The sequence below is a fragment of the Carassius carassius genome, chromosome 18, assembly GCF_963082965.1.
Source record: "Carassius carassius chromosome 18, fCarCar2.1, whole genome shotgun sequence".
Classification (NCBI taxonomy): domain Eukaryota; kingdom Metazoa; phylum Chordata; class Actinopteri; order Cypriniformes; family Cyprinidae; genus Carassius; species Carassius carassius.
The window spans coordinates 28311430-28327913 of NC_081772.1; the positions used below are offsets into that span (position 1 = coordinate 28311430).

Consider the following 16484-nt stretch of genomic DNA (forward strand, 5'->3'; position numbering starts at 1 on the left):
TAGCGCATTTTAAAATAAAATTGACTTTAATCAAACCACGGATCCGTGATAAGTTTTGTGAGCCATCTCGCCACAAGTGTAGTAGCACTGATCACTTTGATGGGGGGATAAATTTATCCCCACCCGGGATAAAAATAATTAAGCAGAGGCAGGGATACATTGACCAGAAAGGGGGAAATACCACGCATCCCCCCCGGCAAATCGCACCCTGACTATTCACATGGTCACATCACAAGCAGAGCTTCTGCGAACAGAGAAAAACATAAAGCTGTATATAAAATAAAAGAAATAGGCCTTAATGCGAAATATATTTTTTTCTAAATAATTAATAAATTAGCTAAATGAAAGAAAAAAACTGCATCAAGAAGCAGTCTATATGCAGAATTTCGGTACACTTTTGTGATGCGCTCTTGAGAAAGCTGCTTTCTGTTTGTTTCCTTTATTTAAGCACTATGTTTGCTTTTATTGTGGAAGTACACACAAAAAACATATTTAGAATAGTTTTGAATGATGTCTTATTCTTAGTTTTGTAAGTTGTTTCCACTTTTTAGAAGGAAAGGAAAATAAATCAGGTGATCGTGCTGGGGCATCATGCAGGCATTTAAGCATTAACTGGACAACTTTCATCTTCTTTGCAACGTATTAAGGCAACATTAAATTATGTTTAAGAGGTAACTCATCTTTTTCTTATCATATGAAATAATATTAGATACAATAATAGCCTATGAATATGATTTAATGTGCTTTTGAACTACAGTGAAACGGTGCGTTAACGTGAACAACACCACGAACACGGATGCTGCCTATAGGCTAATTCTGTCATGTGACACCACATTTATTTGCGTTAAAGCCCCTTTTCTCGACAAAATGTGTTTCCAAACAATTTTTCTTTTGTGACATTTTAAGTATCAATATAGAATGTATGCGCTAAAGTTAAATGGAAAAAAATTGTGTCGACACTTGAGAAATTTTATCGATAAATGGCATTTCCATCAGTTATATCGGTAAAACTTTTTAAGTGCTAAATATTTTTTCCCTAAAAATCCTTGAATGGAAACCTGGCTTATGTTCCATCCTACAATATATTCTATTGTTCTGGCACATTTCGGAACCTAAACACACATCGAGTGCAAACCTACTGTACGATTCGTCAAACTGCTGTCTAGGCAGAGCTCTCGTGTGACACAACGTTCACCTGTCTGACTCAATTAATAAAAAGCACATCATGTAAAGAGAACTTGACAATGACAGGACTATCTTTAGCAGCGTCCGAGTTTGCAGTGAATCAGACAGAGAGAACGCTGACAGAAGGAATTATAAGAGATGTGAACCAATGATTTTTCTCACCTTCATTTGTGCAAAGGGCATGTCATAGCTCCCCACGTACAGGAGACCCACCGTCTGCGGGATCAGTCTGGAGAAAGAGCAAAAATAAAGATCTAAATTAAATTTCACATCCGGACAAGCAAGCATTGTGATATTCCCCAAGACAATGGAACTCAGGGAAATAATAGCAGCTCTGCTATGGAGGATGTCTTCCGATACTGCCAAGCAATTATCTGGGCTTCATAATAAGTGCCTGTAAGACTTTCACAGTCAGGTTCTCAAATAAAGGACACCAAGGGCTAAGATTTAAAGGGGAATGTTCGGAAGGAAAAGGATCAAGGATTTTAAAATCAATACTGAAATTAATTTTGAATGAGAAGCTTGTAAATGAAGCACTGGTCTGACTGGGTCATTGAAATAAATGTGCTAAAACAGCACATAAATATATATAATATGGTTATGTTTTAAAATAAGCATCTTATGCTTACCAAGCCTATATTTATTTGAGACTTTTCAGACATGCATTTCAACTTCAGCTCTGCATCAGGCGTGAGTCAAACGAGCGCAGAAAAGCAACTGCGACCATAGCGTGTGCTCGTTCAATTGCACGCTCAAATGTGCGTGTGTGCACTGCAGCCTCTATCATTTCATAACATAGCACGAAAGAAATGACGAGCATGCAGTGTTGTAGTTATGTTGTCATAAAATTACCAAAAAAAACAATTAAATCTGCCTTAAATTCCTCATCCTTCAGAAATCACTTCAATATGCTGATTTGCAGATCAAGTAACATTTCTGATTATTATCAATCTTATTTTAGGGTCATTCCATGTCAACTCACATTTTTTTTCTGGTGTAAGAAATACATACACAAAGAAGAAAGCCAAAATATTAAATGTCATCAATTTATATTTACTGAGTAGTCCACTGTTTTGTAGAGGAGGTCAAAATGACAATTTTCACCTGAGATTTAGAGCCAAATTTTAGGAGGTAAAAAAAAGAAAACAAAACAAAAAAAAAAACCTAAATGTGGGTCACTTTGCATACAGCTCATACTTCTCTTTTAAAGAGAAATATCTGAAGAACAGATAATGTTGAATCTAGAAATACATCTTGTTTCTGTATCTGTCATCTTATAAAGTCGTTTTTACGCCCCTGTAATTTGGCTTCAAATCTCAGGTAAAAATGGTCATTTTGACCCTCCTCTATAAATTAGTGGATTACTCAGTAAATTACTTCCATTACATTTAGTATTTTGGGTTTCATCACTATTTATGTTTGTCTTCCCTCAGAAAAAAACATTAACAAATTCAAAAATTGGAGCTGGGGAAGTTTCTGAAATTTGGTAGATTTGACACAGAAATACCCTATTATCAAAATAGGATCTGCTGAATAGAAAGTTCAAAAGAACAGCATTTATTTTAATAACAGAAATCGTTTTTAACATTATAAATGTCTGTACTGTCACTTTTGATGAATTTAATGTAATTTCTGAATAAATGCATTAATTGCAAAAAAAAAAAAAAAACTTTTGAATGGTAGTAGATGAGAATATTTACACACAGCAAAATATTAATTAACCTGCATATTGTTATAAATTCCATTAAAACTTTAACTTGAACATAATAAAAATCAACCTTGCTTGAAATATGCAATGAGCACATAACACTTAAAATCCATGTATATTAATCTCAACTGAGAAATAAATAAATGAATACTAGAAATAGATTCAGAATGAGAATCAGTGATCACTGCAAATGTTTCCTTTGTCTTGCATTTGCTTACAAAACCGATAGTAGGATACTGTAGCCTTCTCCTCTCATAAGCGGTGCTCTATAATGGTGCCAGCTGTTTACACGTACACGCCCAGTAAAATGTGTCACCATCCAAAATAGTAGTAAATCACCGGGGAGGAGACCGGATCCGAACCCCGACACTGAGGGCTAAAGAACACCCTGCCAGTCAAGCTAATGGTGCTGTATTTTTGGAGCCTCTGAAACACAATGACTGTATTCAGCCTCTGTTCCACTGAGCTTGCTCAATTTACAATTAAGCATTTAGCAGAAACTTTTATCCAAAGCAACTTAAAGTGCATTCAGGCTATACATTTTGTTTTACCAGTATGTTATCCCTGGGAATCGAACCCACAACCTTTTGCGCTGCTAATGCAATGCTCTACCACTGAGCCACAGGAACTCATTTATCACTTTGAATGCAAATATTTTTTTCAAATAATGAAGCCAATGTAACTGATCACATGGCCATTTGTTATGCATTTCTGTGTGGACCAGACCTCAGCGTCAGTTGTCCAGGGATGAAACAGTGTCCACAAAAGCTGGTGTGTTTTGACGGTCTGGGCTAACATTGAGAAGTCTCTGTAGCAGCAGGTTGAGTCATTACTGTCTCTATAATTGGTGTAGCAATGTGTGAACTGCTGAAACGTGCATTTCTCTCTTTCTAGTGTAATTAAGCCCATCAAGCTCAACCATCTGTTGACTGCTCAAAAATTCATTTAGAAGTATCAGGACCTCTTTATTCATTTGATCACAATGTTTCAGCAGTGATTCTGTGAAATGTATACTCGTGGAAGACAGACAGGATGAAATTGGATGGCTACACATCAACCACAAACTGTGAAACTGGCAAATCAAAAATGTAAATTTTTCGTTCACAATGACAGTAATTAAATGGTTATCACAGTATCCACCTGTATCTGCAATCAGATCACTCTCTTCATTGTCATTGGTAGTCGCTGTAGTGTGTCATTGATCATTTGCATAAGGGTCAAGGACAAATAAGTGCGTCATTGATAAAGAAAAGGAAAAATAAAAAAATTCTTAGAAATGCATTCTGTATTTTAAAAATAACAATAAAATAAAAGAAATACAATTAAGAAATGTTTAAAAGTAATGACTTAAAATGTCATGTGGACACCTGGGGTGGATATATCCTATCCAATGCTGTGAAGCGTTTTTGACAATTTTATGTGTACATACGTACATACTGAAACATGTCTCTATATGCTTGTGCGTGCTTTTGATTGTCTGCGAGAACAGCGTGTGAGTATTGAATTGAGCTCTCTTTCATTTCATATTCTTGTGGTATAAATTTGCTTGACAGTGTAAATTGGCAAATTAATCTGTAAATCACGTGCATGCTGAACAGTATAAGGTCTCGTCTGTACATATCACGGTCAACTGCGGTCCGTTTAACCCCTAATATGTGACAGATCAGAGCAGAAAAGATCTTTAATTTACTTATTTAACATGAAATTGTCAAATTGCTACTCCATATCAATCACATACAATAAAAATACTGAATAATAAAAACAATCTTTAACATGCAATAAACAGTGTTTTTCCCAGAACGTTCTTGTGACCCGGTAGCAATTCTTCCACAGCACGGTAGTGGGTTGCGACCCGGTGGTTGGGGACCTCTGCTCTATACAATTAATTATATTTCAGTATTTGACCTTGACACATGCTCATGAGGATCTATGGGGTCCTTTTTGTCTACATGTATCTGGATGTTTGTCACTCCACATTTATATTTTTCTTAGAAGTAATACTAGAAAAATAAGGAAAGCTAGATAAGGTTTTCTTTTCAAGAGTTACATTTTTGCAATGAGGCTATTTAGAGTCACTAAATGTATGAATTTAATTTTTCTTTATGTATTTTCTAATAAATTATTGGATTTGGACAAAAGAAAAGCAGCCCAAATTGGCAAGCAGAATGCAAAATGGGTACTATAATGGCCATGTCAGCCAAAAAACACATTCAAGTACTGACTTCAATGGATGATTGTGTGTGTCTTGCATTTAGTAGTGGGACACTTGTCTGAGAAAGGGAAAATGGAGGGTGGTCAAGCTGAAAATGGGGAGATGTCCTGGACTCCAAAGAAAAGTGTTATAGCACTGGTCGTCTGACAGAGAAGTCCTGGGGCACAATCATATACCCGGCGCCAGGCACGACGAAAGTATTTTGTGCTAGATTCAGCCCAACACAGTTATCATTTTCTAATGTCTAAATTTTGGTCTAAAAAAGGAATATGTGTTCAGACGCATAGACTGAAATAAAAACTAACAAAAACCTGGTCTAAATTTAATGCCGCAATATATATATATATATATATATATATATATATATATATATATATATATATATATATATATATATATATATATATTTATATTTATATATATACAGTATATACACACACACACACACACACACATATATATATATATACATATATATATCTATATATATACAGTATACACACACACACACACACACACACACACACATATATATATATATATATATATACACACACACATATATATATATATATACATACACACACACATATATATATATATATATACACTAGGGCTGTGAATCTTTGGCAAGGCAGCGATTCGATTCGATTACGATTCATAGGTTTTCGATTCGATTCAAGAACGATTTTTGCAAATTTAGAACGATTCAATTCGATTCGATTCACAATTTAATTCGATTCGATTATAACGATTCGATTCTGCATTCTTTAAGTGCATTCACGGGATTATTTAAATGCTTCTACTAAATTCTTTAAATGCTTAGTCAGGGGGCAAATTACAGTAGCATTTATGGTTAGAGAACCATAGGTTAGAAAAAACCAAAAAAAAAACCAAAAAAAAACAACCTTTTTATCCATTGTTAAATGCTAGTTTAATGATGCGACATGGCATACGTAAAAATGTATGTAAACCAAGTTTTTAAAAAAGAGCTTAAAGAGTATTATGTATAAGCTAACATTTTGTCACACCAGGGGCGTAGCCATAATTTCAGAAGTGACAGAAATGTCAAATACAATCATTTTATGTATGTAGCCTATATAATAATAATAATTATTATTATTATTATTATTATTTTTTTTTTACAAGGAATTATCTTCTTTTTTAATTACTTTTAATTAGCTGTAATAAATCAAATACACTGCTGAACAATAATCAATCATTTGTAATCGATATTTTTTTCCTAATGGCAATTTTATGATTGTTTTATATAGGCTACATTTAATTAGCAATTATTTAAATTTTCTGCACAGAATAAGGTAGAAAATATACTTTATAGTTTCTGTACTGTAATAAATGTCAATTAGCACTGCATCATTCATAAATTGTTTGTGTTTTTTTTTTAGTTTCATCAGTTCATTCTGCTTTTATTCAGTTTAGCTGCAGATATAGCCTGGCACGTCTATGAGAGCGAGATCGCTTCTCTTTCACTGTGAAAACGTCTTCATCTCTATTTAACTTTTCCTCTCCATCAGCGAATGATTCTGAGAGAAAACGTTTGCTAATGAAACAAACGCTATTTTCATGCATCTGATTATCAGATAAATCTCGCGCTCTTATTTCAAGGTCGTTGTTAATGCTGTGGTTAATTTTAAAAGTTTCCTTTGTATATTCGGTTCATCCGCATTGTTTAAAAACATTTATCATTCAATGGATCTGTGCGTATGATTTAGACACTTACATTTCTGCTCCGTCCATGCAATAAACACAGCTGTCGACGGCTCCGGTGACTCCGTCGGTAAGATACAGAGAGCCATTGACAAACTACAGAAAAGTAAAACTACTTCACGTTAGCATTATTGGACACGAGTCCTATAGATCACACGTCAGCTGCGTCAGAGACGAACGGAGCGCGAGCGCAATCCTGTGACAGTCTGTTCAGGCGGTAAACAGTGGAGCGCGTGAAGGTAAGATAAGAGGCACGATTCACGAACACTCTTCAAGGTCTCCATTAATTTGTGCGTGTAGTAATTTAATGTGTATACATTTTGAAAGCATTGAATCGCTATAGAAATTGAGTAGAAGTGAACGTGAAACCCTTATATAAACCCGTATATATATATATATATATACATATATATATATATATATATATATATATATATATATATATAGAGAGAGAGAGAGAGAGAGAGAGATGGAAATGCTTTTTCCTGAACAAATTCCTCAATGGGATGTGTAATCTTACTTAGGCCCAATCCCAATTCTACCCCTTAGCCCTTCCCCTTTCGATTCGATTCTCTTTTGGTTGGAGGGGTAGGGGTAAGGGGAAGGGCCAGATAGCCCTTCAAACGAAGATTTTTCGGGACCACACTTCAAACAAAGGGATATGACTTATCTCGGCAACATGGCTGCTACAGCGAACAAAAAGACACATGAATGTAAGCTGTATTGGCAAAAATAAAGATTTTAACGAAAAGTAATCATTTGTTTTATGTTACATTAAATTGTAAGTTCATATTAACGGTCATGTTACTCAAAGAAATGTTCGCAAAAAATCGCTGATATTTGCTGACGTCATATCATTACAGACTGCATGATAGTGCCACAGCATATGTCTGATCAGGGCGATAACTACCGTAGACTAATCCCCCCAATAATTAGAAATCGCTAAACCATTTTCTCAAATATTGCCTATTCGAGAGAAAGAGAGAGAGAGAGAGAGAGAGAGAGAACTCTCGAGACTGCGCTCTACTCCCCCCCCTCCCTCCGGGGGGGGGACCGCTCACGGGGACCTGCGGGAACCTGGGGGTAGGACAGACGAGGCGAGAGAAAAGGAGATGGAAGGAGGAGCGACAGAGACGAGAGAGGGGAGAGAGAAAAAAATAAATAAAAATTCCGGTTCCCAAACGCACTGCTGCTCGGCCCTCGACCAACTGGGTGATATCCTCCGCGGTGCCTGGCAGTGGCACTGGAAGGCCCTCGGCGGATGGCACGACACTCCTCCGCCGCCCGGTGGACGGCGACGGCTCCTCCGGTTTTGGGCAGCCGGCAGGAGTCCCCCGTTCCCTGCTCCTCCCCGTTCAGGCGGACGGCAGCAGGCTCCGGCTCTCTGGCGAACGGCGCCGACTCCTCCGCTCCCTCATGGACGGCAGCCGTCCCTCCACATCGCGGGGCGGTCAGCAGCGAGCTCGCCCGTCCCCGGCAACTCGCTCCAGTCCACCGCCTCGAGCGTCCATGGCGGCATCCTCCTCGCCAGCTCCGTGGCACCGCGGATTCACCACAGCGGCGAGGGATCTTCAGCAGCGCGTCCCTCCTTCTCCCGGGTTTCGGCACCTCTGTAATGATTTAAGCTTAATATTCATCCGGAAGAAGGAGGCGGGAACCGGCGGACAATCAAAGGACATTTTAATAATAACAAAATAAACACAAAACAGCGCACCAGCCCCTCACGGACGACTGATGCGCACAAAAAAAAAATAAAAACCCAACTAAAAGCCCAGGCCTGGTCCTGGTTTATATCCTTCCAACTCCTACGTGGGACTCGAGACCGGCAGTGGGTCGCAGGTGTCACTGATTTCCCAATCATTGCCGGCCTCCCTCCTTGTTCCCATGTCCCTCGGCCCCGCCCCACTCGCCACATGGAGGTTGCGTGTATTCGAGTCTGTTCGTTTATCTTTTTAGAGTGAGTTTACTTAAAAATATTGATTGTATCCTCTCGTCGCTGGAAAATATAATGTAGTGATACAGTATTTAAACTGTATTTAATAAAAGTCGTGGGGCAGCTTTGACAAGTTTACTTTCTCCTGGATGTGTTAGGTCCGTGATTTCCGATATGTGTGTGTGTCAGTAAGCAGCTCATTAATACAGAACGATAATTAAAGGCTCTAATGCACACCAGCACACCAGTATATGTGTGTATTGTAAGAGCTAGACGACGAACGCTGACGACGTGTGACATCATGGTAGTGGTGTCCCAATCCTTAGGGGAATATCTTAGGGCAAGGGGAATAAAATAGAATTGGGATTGGGCCTTACTGTAAGACATCTCCCACATATGTCCAAGCCACTAGGGAGCGTTGTCTGCTCCCTCATGCAATGACTATCCCAGCCTTGGTGACCACCCCCTGCCCTCTACTGTGAGAACTCTCCGAGCCACTAGGTGGCCCTAACTGATATGAACTCTTTAGTTAAGAGTGCTCATCAAGTTAATTTTTTTCCACCTGTATTTTGACATATTTAAGTTTCACTAAGCTGTGTTCTGTGTGCTGAGTTCTAGAATAGAATGTTGCTTAAGATTTGTTTTGTGAAGCTGTAACTGATCTTTTGTTTACATTTGAATACTGAGATCAAGTAAAGACTGCCTGCTTTTGCAATATCTGAGCCTCTGAGTTTGCCCTTGCTTCAGCACATGGGTCTTCTAAGAAACTGTCTTTCCCAGTAGACCAGAGGTAGAGAACTATCTTTCCCTGACTGGGAGACCTGGGTTCAAGACCCACCTCAGATACCTTATGTCAGTCCATTGTGACAGCAAGACAGAACCAAGGAAGTAGACCCAGCAGAGGAACAAACTCCTTCCTCCAATGTGGAAAGCACACTATCTGAGCTCTCTAGCCAAGCTGTGGCCATTTACAAGCATGAACAAATTCTAACTGAGATTCTCCAGTGTCTAAAAGATTGATCTATATCCCAAGCCTCTACAGACCCTCCAGTCCATACCTCAAGTTGCTCCAATCCTGCCAGCCCAGTTTCAAGGTACCCCTCAGCCAGCTCCACCAGCTGGTCTCCTGCTCGAGCCTAGGCTTCCAGCCCCTGAGAGGTATGATGAAAACCCAGAGAGGGGTTGATGATTTATTACATAGTGTACTCTTGCTTTCCAATTACAGCCTAACAGTTTCCCTGCAGAGTGGCTTATATGACAACCCTTCTTGATGGAAAGGCACTAGATTGGGCTACAGCTCTCTGGGTGTGGAAGACTCCTCTCACGTCCAACAGTGATCTCTTCATAAAATAGATAAGGAAGGTCTTCCACCACCCTGTTATTGGAACAGAGGCTTATCAACAACTTCTTCAGCTAGCACAAGGAACATGCAGTGTTTGAGTATGCTATCGAGTTCCGCACCCTGGCAGCAGAAAGTGAGTGGGGTCAGCGAGCCCTGAAAGCTGCATTCAATCGTGCTCTATCACATGAGTTAAAGGATGAGGTTTGCTTACAGAGACCCAGCCCCTGATGTGGAGTCTCCAATAGATGTTGCCATCAGACTGGACAAATGTATTCGAGATTGCCAAGGTGAACATTGTTTTGAGACTCGACTGCCCATGATCCACACTTCCACTGGTTTTGTGGAACCTTCCTCACTGAATGGGTGTTCTGAGGGGCCAATGCAGCTGAGAAGAACCTGGTTAGATTCTGGTGCAGCAGGGAATTTCATGGATTCTGCATTGGCTGGACATCTAACGATTTAGCCCATCACTCTCCATGATCCTCTGACTGTAACTGGATTGGACGGAAGGCATCTAGGTTCTGGCCAGGTAAGCCAGAGCACCACGTTCTTCCATTTTCAAGTTCTCATAAAGAAGAGATATAGATTTATTTTTATTAATTCTCCTGAGTTCCTTTTGATCCTTGGGTATCCTTGACTAGCTCTGCATAATACACAAATTGTCTGGTCTTCCAAGCAGATAAGTGAGTGGGGGCCTAACTGCTGATTTAAGTTCCCAGTCCTATCCACAGAGATGCTGGCTATTTCTGGGCTGAGACAAGTGGCTTCCACAGACCTTTCTGCCTCTACCGAGTTATCCCCGTGTCCCCCAAGAGTATGCAGACCTTTGTGAAGTGTTCAGCAAGGAATGTGCTGCCTCTCTTCCACCCCATAGACAATATGACTGTACCACTGAACTGCATCCTGGCATTTGTCCACCTGGAGAAAGACTATTCTCTCTGTCTGCCCAAGAAAGAGCCTATATGGAGGAATATATCAACTGTCAAGGGTTTTGACAGTGGATTCATCCGCACCGGCAGGAGCTGGGTTTTTCTTTGTGGGGAAAATGGATGGCTGTCTCCGACCCTGTATTGACTACCAGGATCTAAATCATATCACTGTAAAAAATTGTTACCCACTGCCATTGATGACTTCAGCCTTTGAACAATGAACATCTACAAGGTGCAACTGAGGAATGCCTACCACCTAACCTGCACCCTGACGTACGCATCCTCAACACCCCTGAACTCGCACATTTCAATATTTACGAATAGATTAAATGAAACAGGACAAATTTAATCTTGACAAACTATATATCATTTAATATATAACTTATATCATATCTAAGCCTCAAGCATCGACAACAAATCGCTGTTTTTCAGTGGAAAGCTTATAAAGACTGTATTTGCTCGATTTGTGTAAGCAGTATACATCAAAACATCCACAGCTGTAAATCCCGGTTTAGTTAGAAAGGTAAGGGTCCACTGAACGAGATCTCACAAAGCATGTTTAGTCCAACAAAGCAGTAATGTTGTAATATGGATCATAATTCCTTTGTTTAAGTTTCAGTTTTTCAGGGGCAGAACTGTTTGTGTCTGTTATGGAATAACTCACGCTAAGAAACTGCATCTCGGTAGTAAATAAACGGCATGGCTTTCCAGCGGACAGTGTCACAAACAGAATGAGATGATCCACAAAGAAAAAAGTTAAAGAAAAGCGAAAAATAGTATATTTGAATTCTGGCGCTCTCTCGTGACGTGCGGTCTGATGCACCTGTCAGCTGATGGAGGTGGAACTTAGCGATCGCCTTTTTCTTTATTTGTTTTATTTTTCAACAGTTTTCACATATGTGTTTGTGATTTATGTTGAATGTGAATGTATCTGCATGATTACCATGTGTTTGAGTGCAAATCAGTGCAAATCAGCTCGCTATTACTGTATAATAACAGCTGATGAACGCCATCTATATGATTAGAGAGAGTGGTTTATTGTCTTCATAGTGCATCTCTATGATTACCATCTCTATAACTGGCCATCAGCACGTATTTTCATTGTAATTCATTGTAAATGCTGCATTTCTAGCAATCTAAGGATGTTCTGTAATTGGCATACAAATCTAAATATTTTTTATTTTATTTATTTATTTTTCTTACTCAAATTATTCTTATTGTATTTTTCTAGTGCTCAAATAAAACACGTATATGATGTCTAAGTTTCTGTCTAGTGTTTTATAATTGAAAAAATATGCAGTGGAATGTTTAATGACCAAATAGTTTGTAGAAGCCTTCAATACAGATGGTAATTATTTTTTATATTTGGGAGGGGTGCGGGGGTTTCTAGACATAGTCTCAGAAAAAATATTTGCAGGAATCTAATTTTTCATGACATCTTCTTCAGATTTGAAATAGAAACTCATGAGACATTTGACTTTCAACCCATTACTTTTCTAGATTGCTCCAGGACTTATTTCATGTATTTTTATATCAAATAAAAAAAAAATTCAGTGTGGTAAAAAAAATGTCAAGGTACTTCAGTGTCTATAACTTTTAATATTTTTGAGCATTATCAAATCTGGTTGATAAAAAGTCAAGCCCAAAGAGTCTTCTTTCCAAAGACACCAATATGATGTGTGCAACACACTGAAGTAAGAAACTGTTACAATTTTAAGTTAGGTAGGGCACTTTCAGCTCTGAGTCCCATAATAGGGGGTGTTGGCTAACAGGTTAGGATCCGTTCCAGAGATGAGTGGAAGACCAGCTGTTGTAACCAAGATCATGTGTAGCATGTCCGGCTGGTTTTAACTCATATGTTAGTGAACAAGCTCTTTGTGAAGATGGAGAAAATTAAGTTTCATGTACCAACTGTCTCCTTTCTTGGGTTCATTGTCTCCAATGGCAGCATTCAGATGGATCCTGGCAAGACCCATGCAGTTCTGCACTGGCCTCAGCCTTGCCCTATCAAACAAGTACAGTGATTTCTTGGTTTTGCTAAATTTTATAGGAGATTTACAAGAAATTTCAGCTCTATTGCAGAACCACTTACAGCCCTTACCAAAAAGACCTCAAGGCCTTTTCAATGGACAGAAAGGGCTACTTAAGCATTTGAGCTGCTCAAGCACTGCTTCACCTCTGCAACCCTTCCTCAAGGTCTACTTCATCCTTTACCCATTCCAAGACATCCATGGTCTCACATCTGCTTGGACTTTCTAAACAACAAGGTAAAACAGTCATCTTGGTGGTGGTAGACAGATACTTAAAAGCATGTCATCTGATACCTCTGCCTAAGATCCCCACAGCTTGTCAGACTGCAGACCTCATGACGTAGCATGTCTTCAGGATTCACAGGTTTCCTCAGGACATGGTCTCTGATTGGGGATCGCAATTCACTTCTCGATTTTGGAAGGCTTTTGGCCATCTTATTGGAGCATTCATCAGTCTGACTTCTGGGTTCTACCCTCAGTTTAATGGTCAGACAGAAGGGGGCAACCAGCAGATTAAGACCCTCAGGTGCCTTGTGTCCAATAATCAAAGCACCTGGGGCTCCCGTCTGATCTGGGCTGAATTTGCTCAGAACACCCTACACCACACATCCTTGGGCATGACTCCATTTGAATGCCAATTTGGGTTTCCCCCATCTGTTTCCTGAGCAGGAACTTGAGGTCCAGTTACCAGCTGCAACTCAATTAGTCAAGAGGTGCCGTCAGGCCTGGCGGGAGAGAACTTACAGCCTTACTGAGAGCATCACAACAGCAGTGGAAACAGGCCAACCAGCGCCTCAGAATTGGGCCATCATTAGTCAAAGTCAGAGGGTGTGGTTGTCAACTAAGGATCTTCCACTTCATCTATAGTCCCGGAAACTGGCACCCCGATCTATTGGACCTTTTAAGATCCTTAGGAAGATCAACCCTGTGTTCCACCGGCTACTCTCACCCAGTTCTTTGCGCATCCATCCAACTTTTCACATTTCATTTTTGAAGCCTGTTGTCTGCTCTCCTCTGTCCACAGCCAAAAAGCCCCCCTGTTACCCCAAATTATTGGTGGGCAGGCAGTGAACACTGTCAGTGGAAGGGTCCAATACCTAGTGGACTGGGAAGGTTATGGCCCAGGACAGCGGGACATTAGATCCAGACCTTATCAGAAAGTTCCACCAACATCAATCCAACCATAGTCAGCGGATTGCCAGGAGCCGTTTCTGAGAGAGGGGCTCCTGTAATGACTGTCCAAATCATTGGAGGGCGCCCTTTACTGTGAGAACTCTCCATGCCACTAGGTGGCACTACCTGCTCTGAACTCTTCAGTTAAGAAAGCTCATCAAGTTCATTTGTTCCACCTGTATTTTGACCAATTTAAATTTGACAGCTTCATTGAGCTGTGTTCAGTCTTGAGCATACCCAGTACGGATTACCTGAGTTTAAGAACAGTTATGTTTTCCTGTTGTCATTTGGCCTACCTTATGTTTTGTAAAGCTGTAACTGATCTTTTGTTTATATTTGAATACTGAGATCAAGTAAAGACTGCCTGCTTTTGCGTTATCTGAACCTCTGAATTTGACCTTGCTTCCTCCTTCCTCTTTCCCAGTAGACCAGAGGTTGAGAACTAGCAAAGTCTGTCATCAAGTATTTCTGTATAATTTCCTCCAAGACCTGTCTTCCATGACTGTGTTCCCAAACAGCAGGCATCCACCTCCAAAAGCAATGACCGCATTCATTATGTTTCATCTGCTCGCTCTGAGGCCCATATAATTTATTATATATGAAAATTAATATATTCAGTGGCTTCTCCTAATTTTATTAGTGATATTTAGTGCCAGTTTATCAGGAAGTGACGATTTTATCTTTGACTTGTGAATGGAAACTGCTTATTCGCAAATGTTTTATGCAATATTCCAATTTTGCACACAAGTTAAATCCGCAACACAGCTTATAACACATGGGAAAGATAATATCCATGTTTTGTGGTTCAGCAGTTTTCTCTTCAACAGCAGTGCCATCTCTCTCACTCCCTTAATTGAAACTGAACTGGGAACTGCATCCAGGATAGTATGAATTAAGGAAGCTTTAGTACACAATTTCTGAGCTTTAGTGTTTTACACTACAGAGTCTGTAAATTCAACAGGAGAAGATATGATTTTGCTACACCCTTTTAGGTTACAAGGCAACAAAGGCTTTTTTGCATGTTCTGAAACAATCGATTCCTTCTGCTTTTAACACGTGGAGCATGTTTGTGGAGCAGCCAGACTAATGAAATGTTTAACTGTTTTCAAACTGCACAAATGTGAAGTACAAATTAATTTCCTTTGCCCAAAATGAACCCAAGTTCTTCTCATTACCGCTCTCCAACATTAAGTGTCATCTATGCAAAGAGTCAGGGGTTCTTTTATTATTTTACCCATCTAATTTCAAAGCTCTCGACAAATAAAGAGTGCATGGTGAGAGGGAGAAACACTAACGGATAAAGAGAGACAGAGAGAGAGCTGTGTGGGAGGAGAGTGGAGATGTCATCTTTCTCTGTTTCCTGGCAGGGAAGTAACCCCGCTAATAACCTCAGACACACATCTGCTGTAGAAAAGCCAGACCTCTATGATGATTCGATGACATGTACTGCCCATTGGGTCTCAGAAAATATATATTTAACATACCCACTGGACATTTTTTGCCAAATTAATTTGAAATAAAAAAAGCTTAAGAATATTGAAACCTGTTAATCAAAGTTTAGTGCAAAATATCTTCTGGGTAAAAAAAATATATAATGTAGAAACTTTTACATGCACAGCTCATTAAAATCAATTCATTCTCAGTTATCATCATTTACATTTTTATTACAGCATAAATAATATTTTTAGTGCATTTTTAGTTTGTGTGGTTGAAATGTTTTTGTAAGCCACCTTATGAATCCATATTTACCCTCCGTTCATGCATTCTGTCTGTGCTATTTTTAATTTCTCCTCTACGTATACATGCGTCAGAAGGACATCATGTCTTGCAGTTTTCCTTTCATAGTTTAGAAAATGGCTTGTCATGTTAAAAATAGTTCAACTTTTGATGCACAGGGCATGAATGTCAGGTTTACACCAATGTAACAATCAAAAGAGTGTGGGGGTGGGACACTCAAGTGTACTGAGAGTATACAGTAGCAACTGTGAATACGCCTCAGGGTTCAGAAACTAAATTATTTGTGTTCAAAGTAGAAACAGCACTTTAAGTCCCAGCCTGCCTTTCAAGTGATGTTTCACTAGTGAAATAAAAGAATGCTTAATAAAATTCTTTTGAAATGGAAGTACACTGCGCTATGATCATCTACATCATTAAACACATGGATGTAGATCTTTATGCATCTCTTTTGACAAATCTTTTGATAACACAGAGCCTTCCTGGTGCAGAATCTGCCACTGCAGAGGA

General features: G+C 39.3%; 1 protein-coding gene across 2 annotated transcripts in view; it reads right to left on the reverse strand.

Annotated features, from left to right (window-relative positions):
- Positions 1-16484, reverse strand: part of LOC132092777 (mRNA-capping enzyme-like) — a 103835-nt gene that overhangs the window by 12686 nt on the left and 74665 nt on the right. For both annotated transcript variants that reach the window (XM_059499165.1, XM_059499166.1), the window contains exon 14: positions 1348-1414. In XM_059499165.1, the coding sequence (XP_059355148.1) occupies positions 1348-1414 (67 nt within the window). The remainder of the gene's footprint in view (positions 1-1347; positions 1415-16484) is intronic.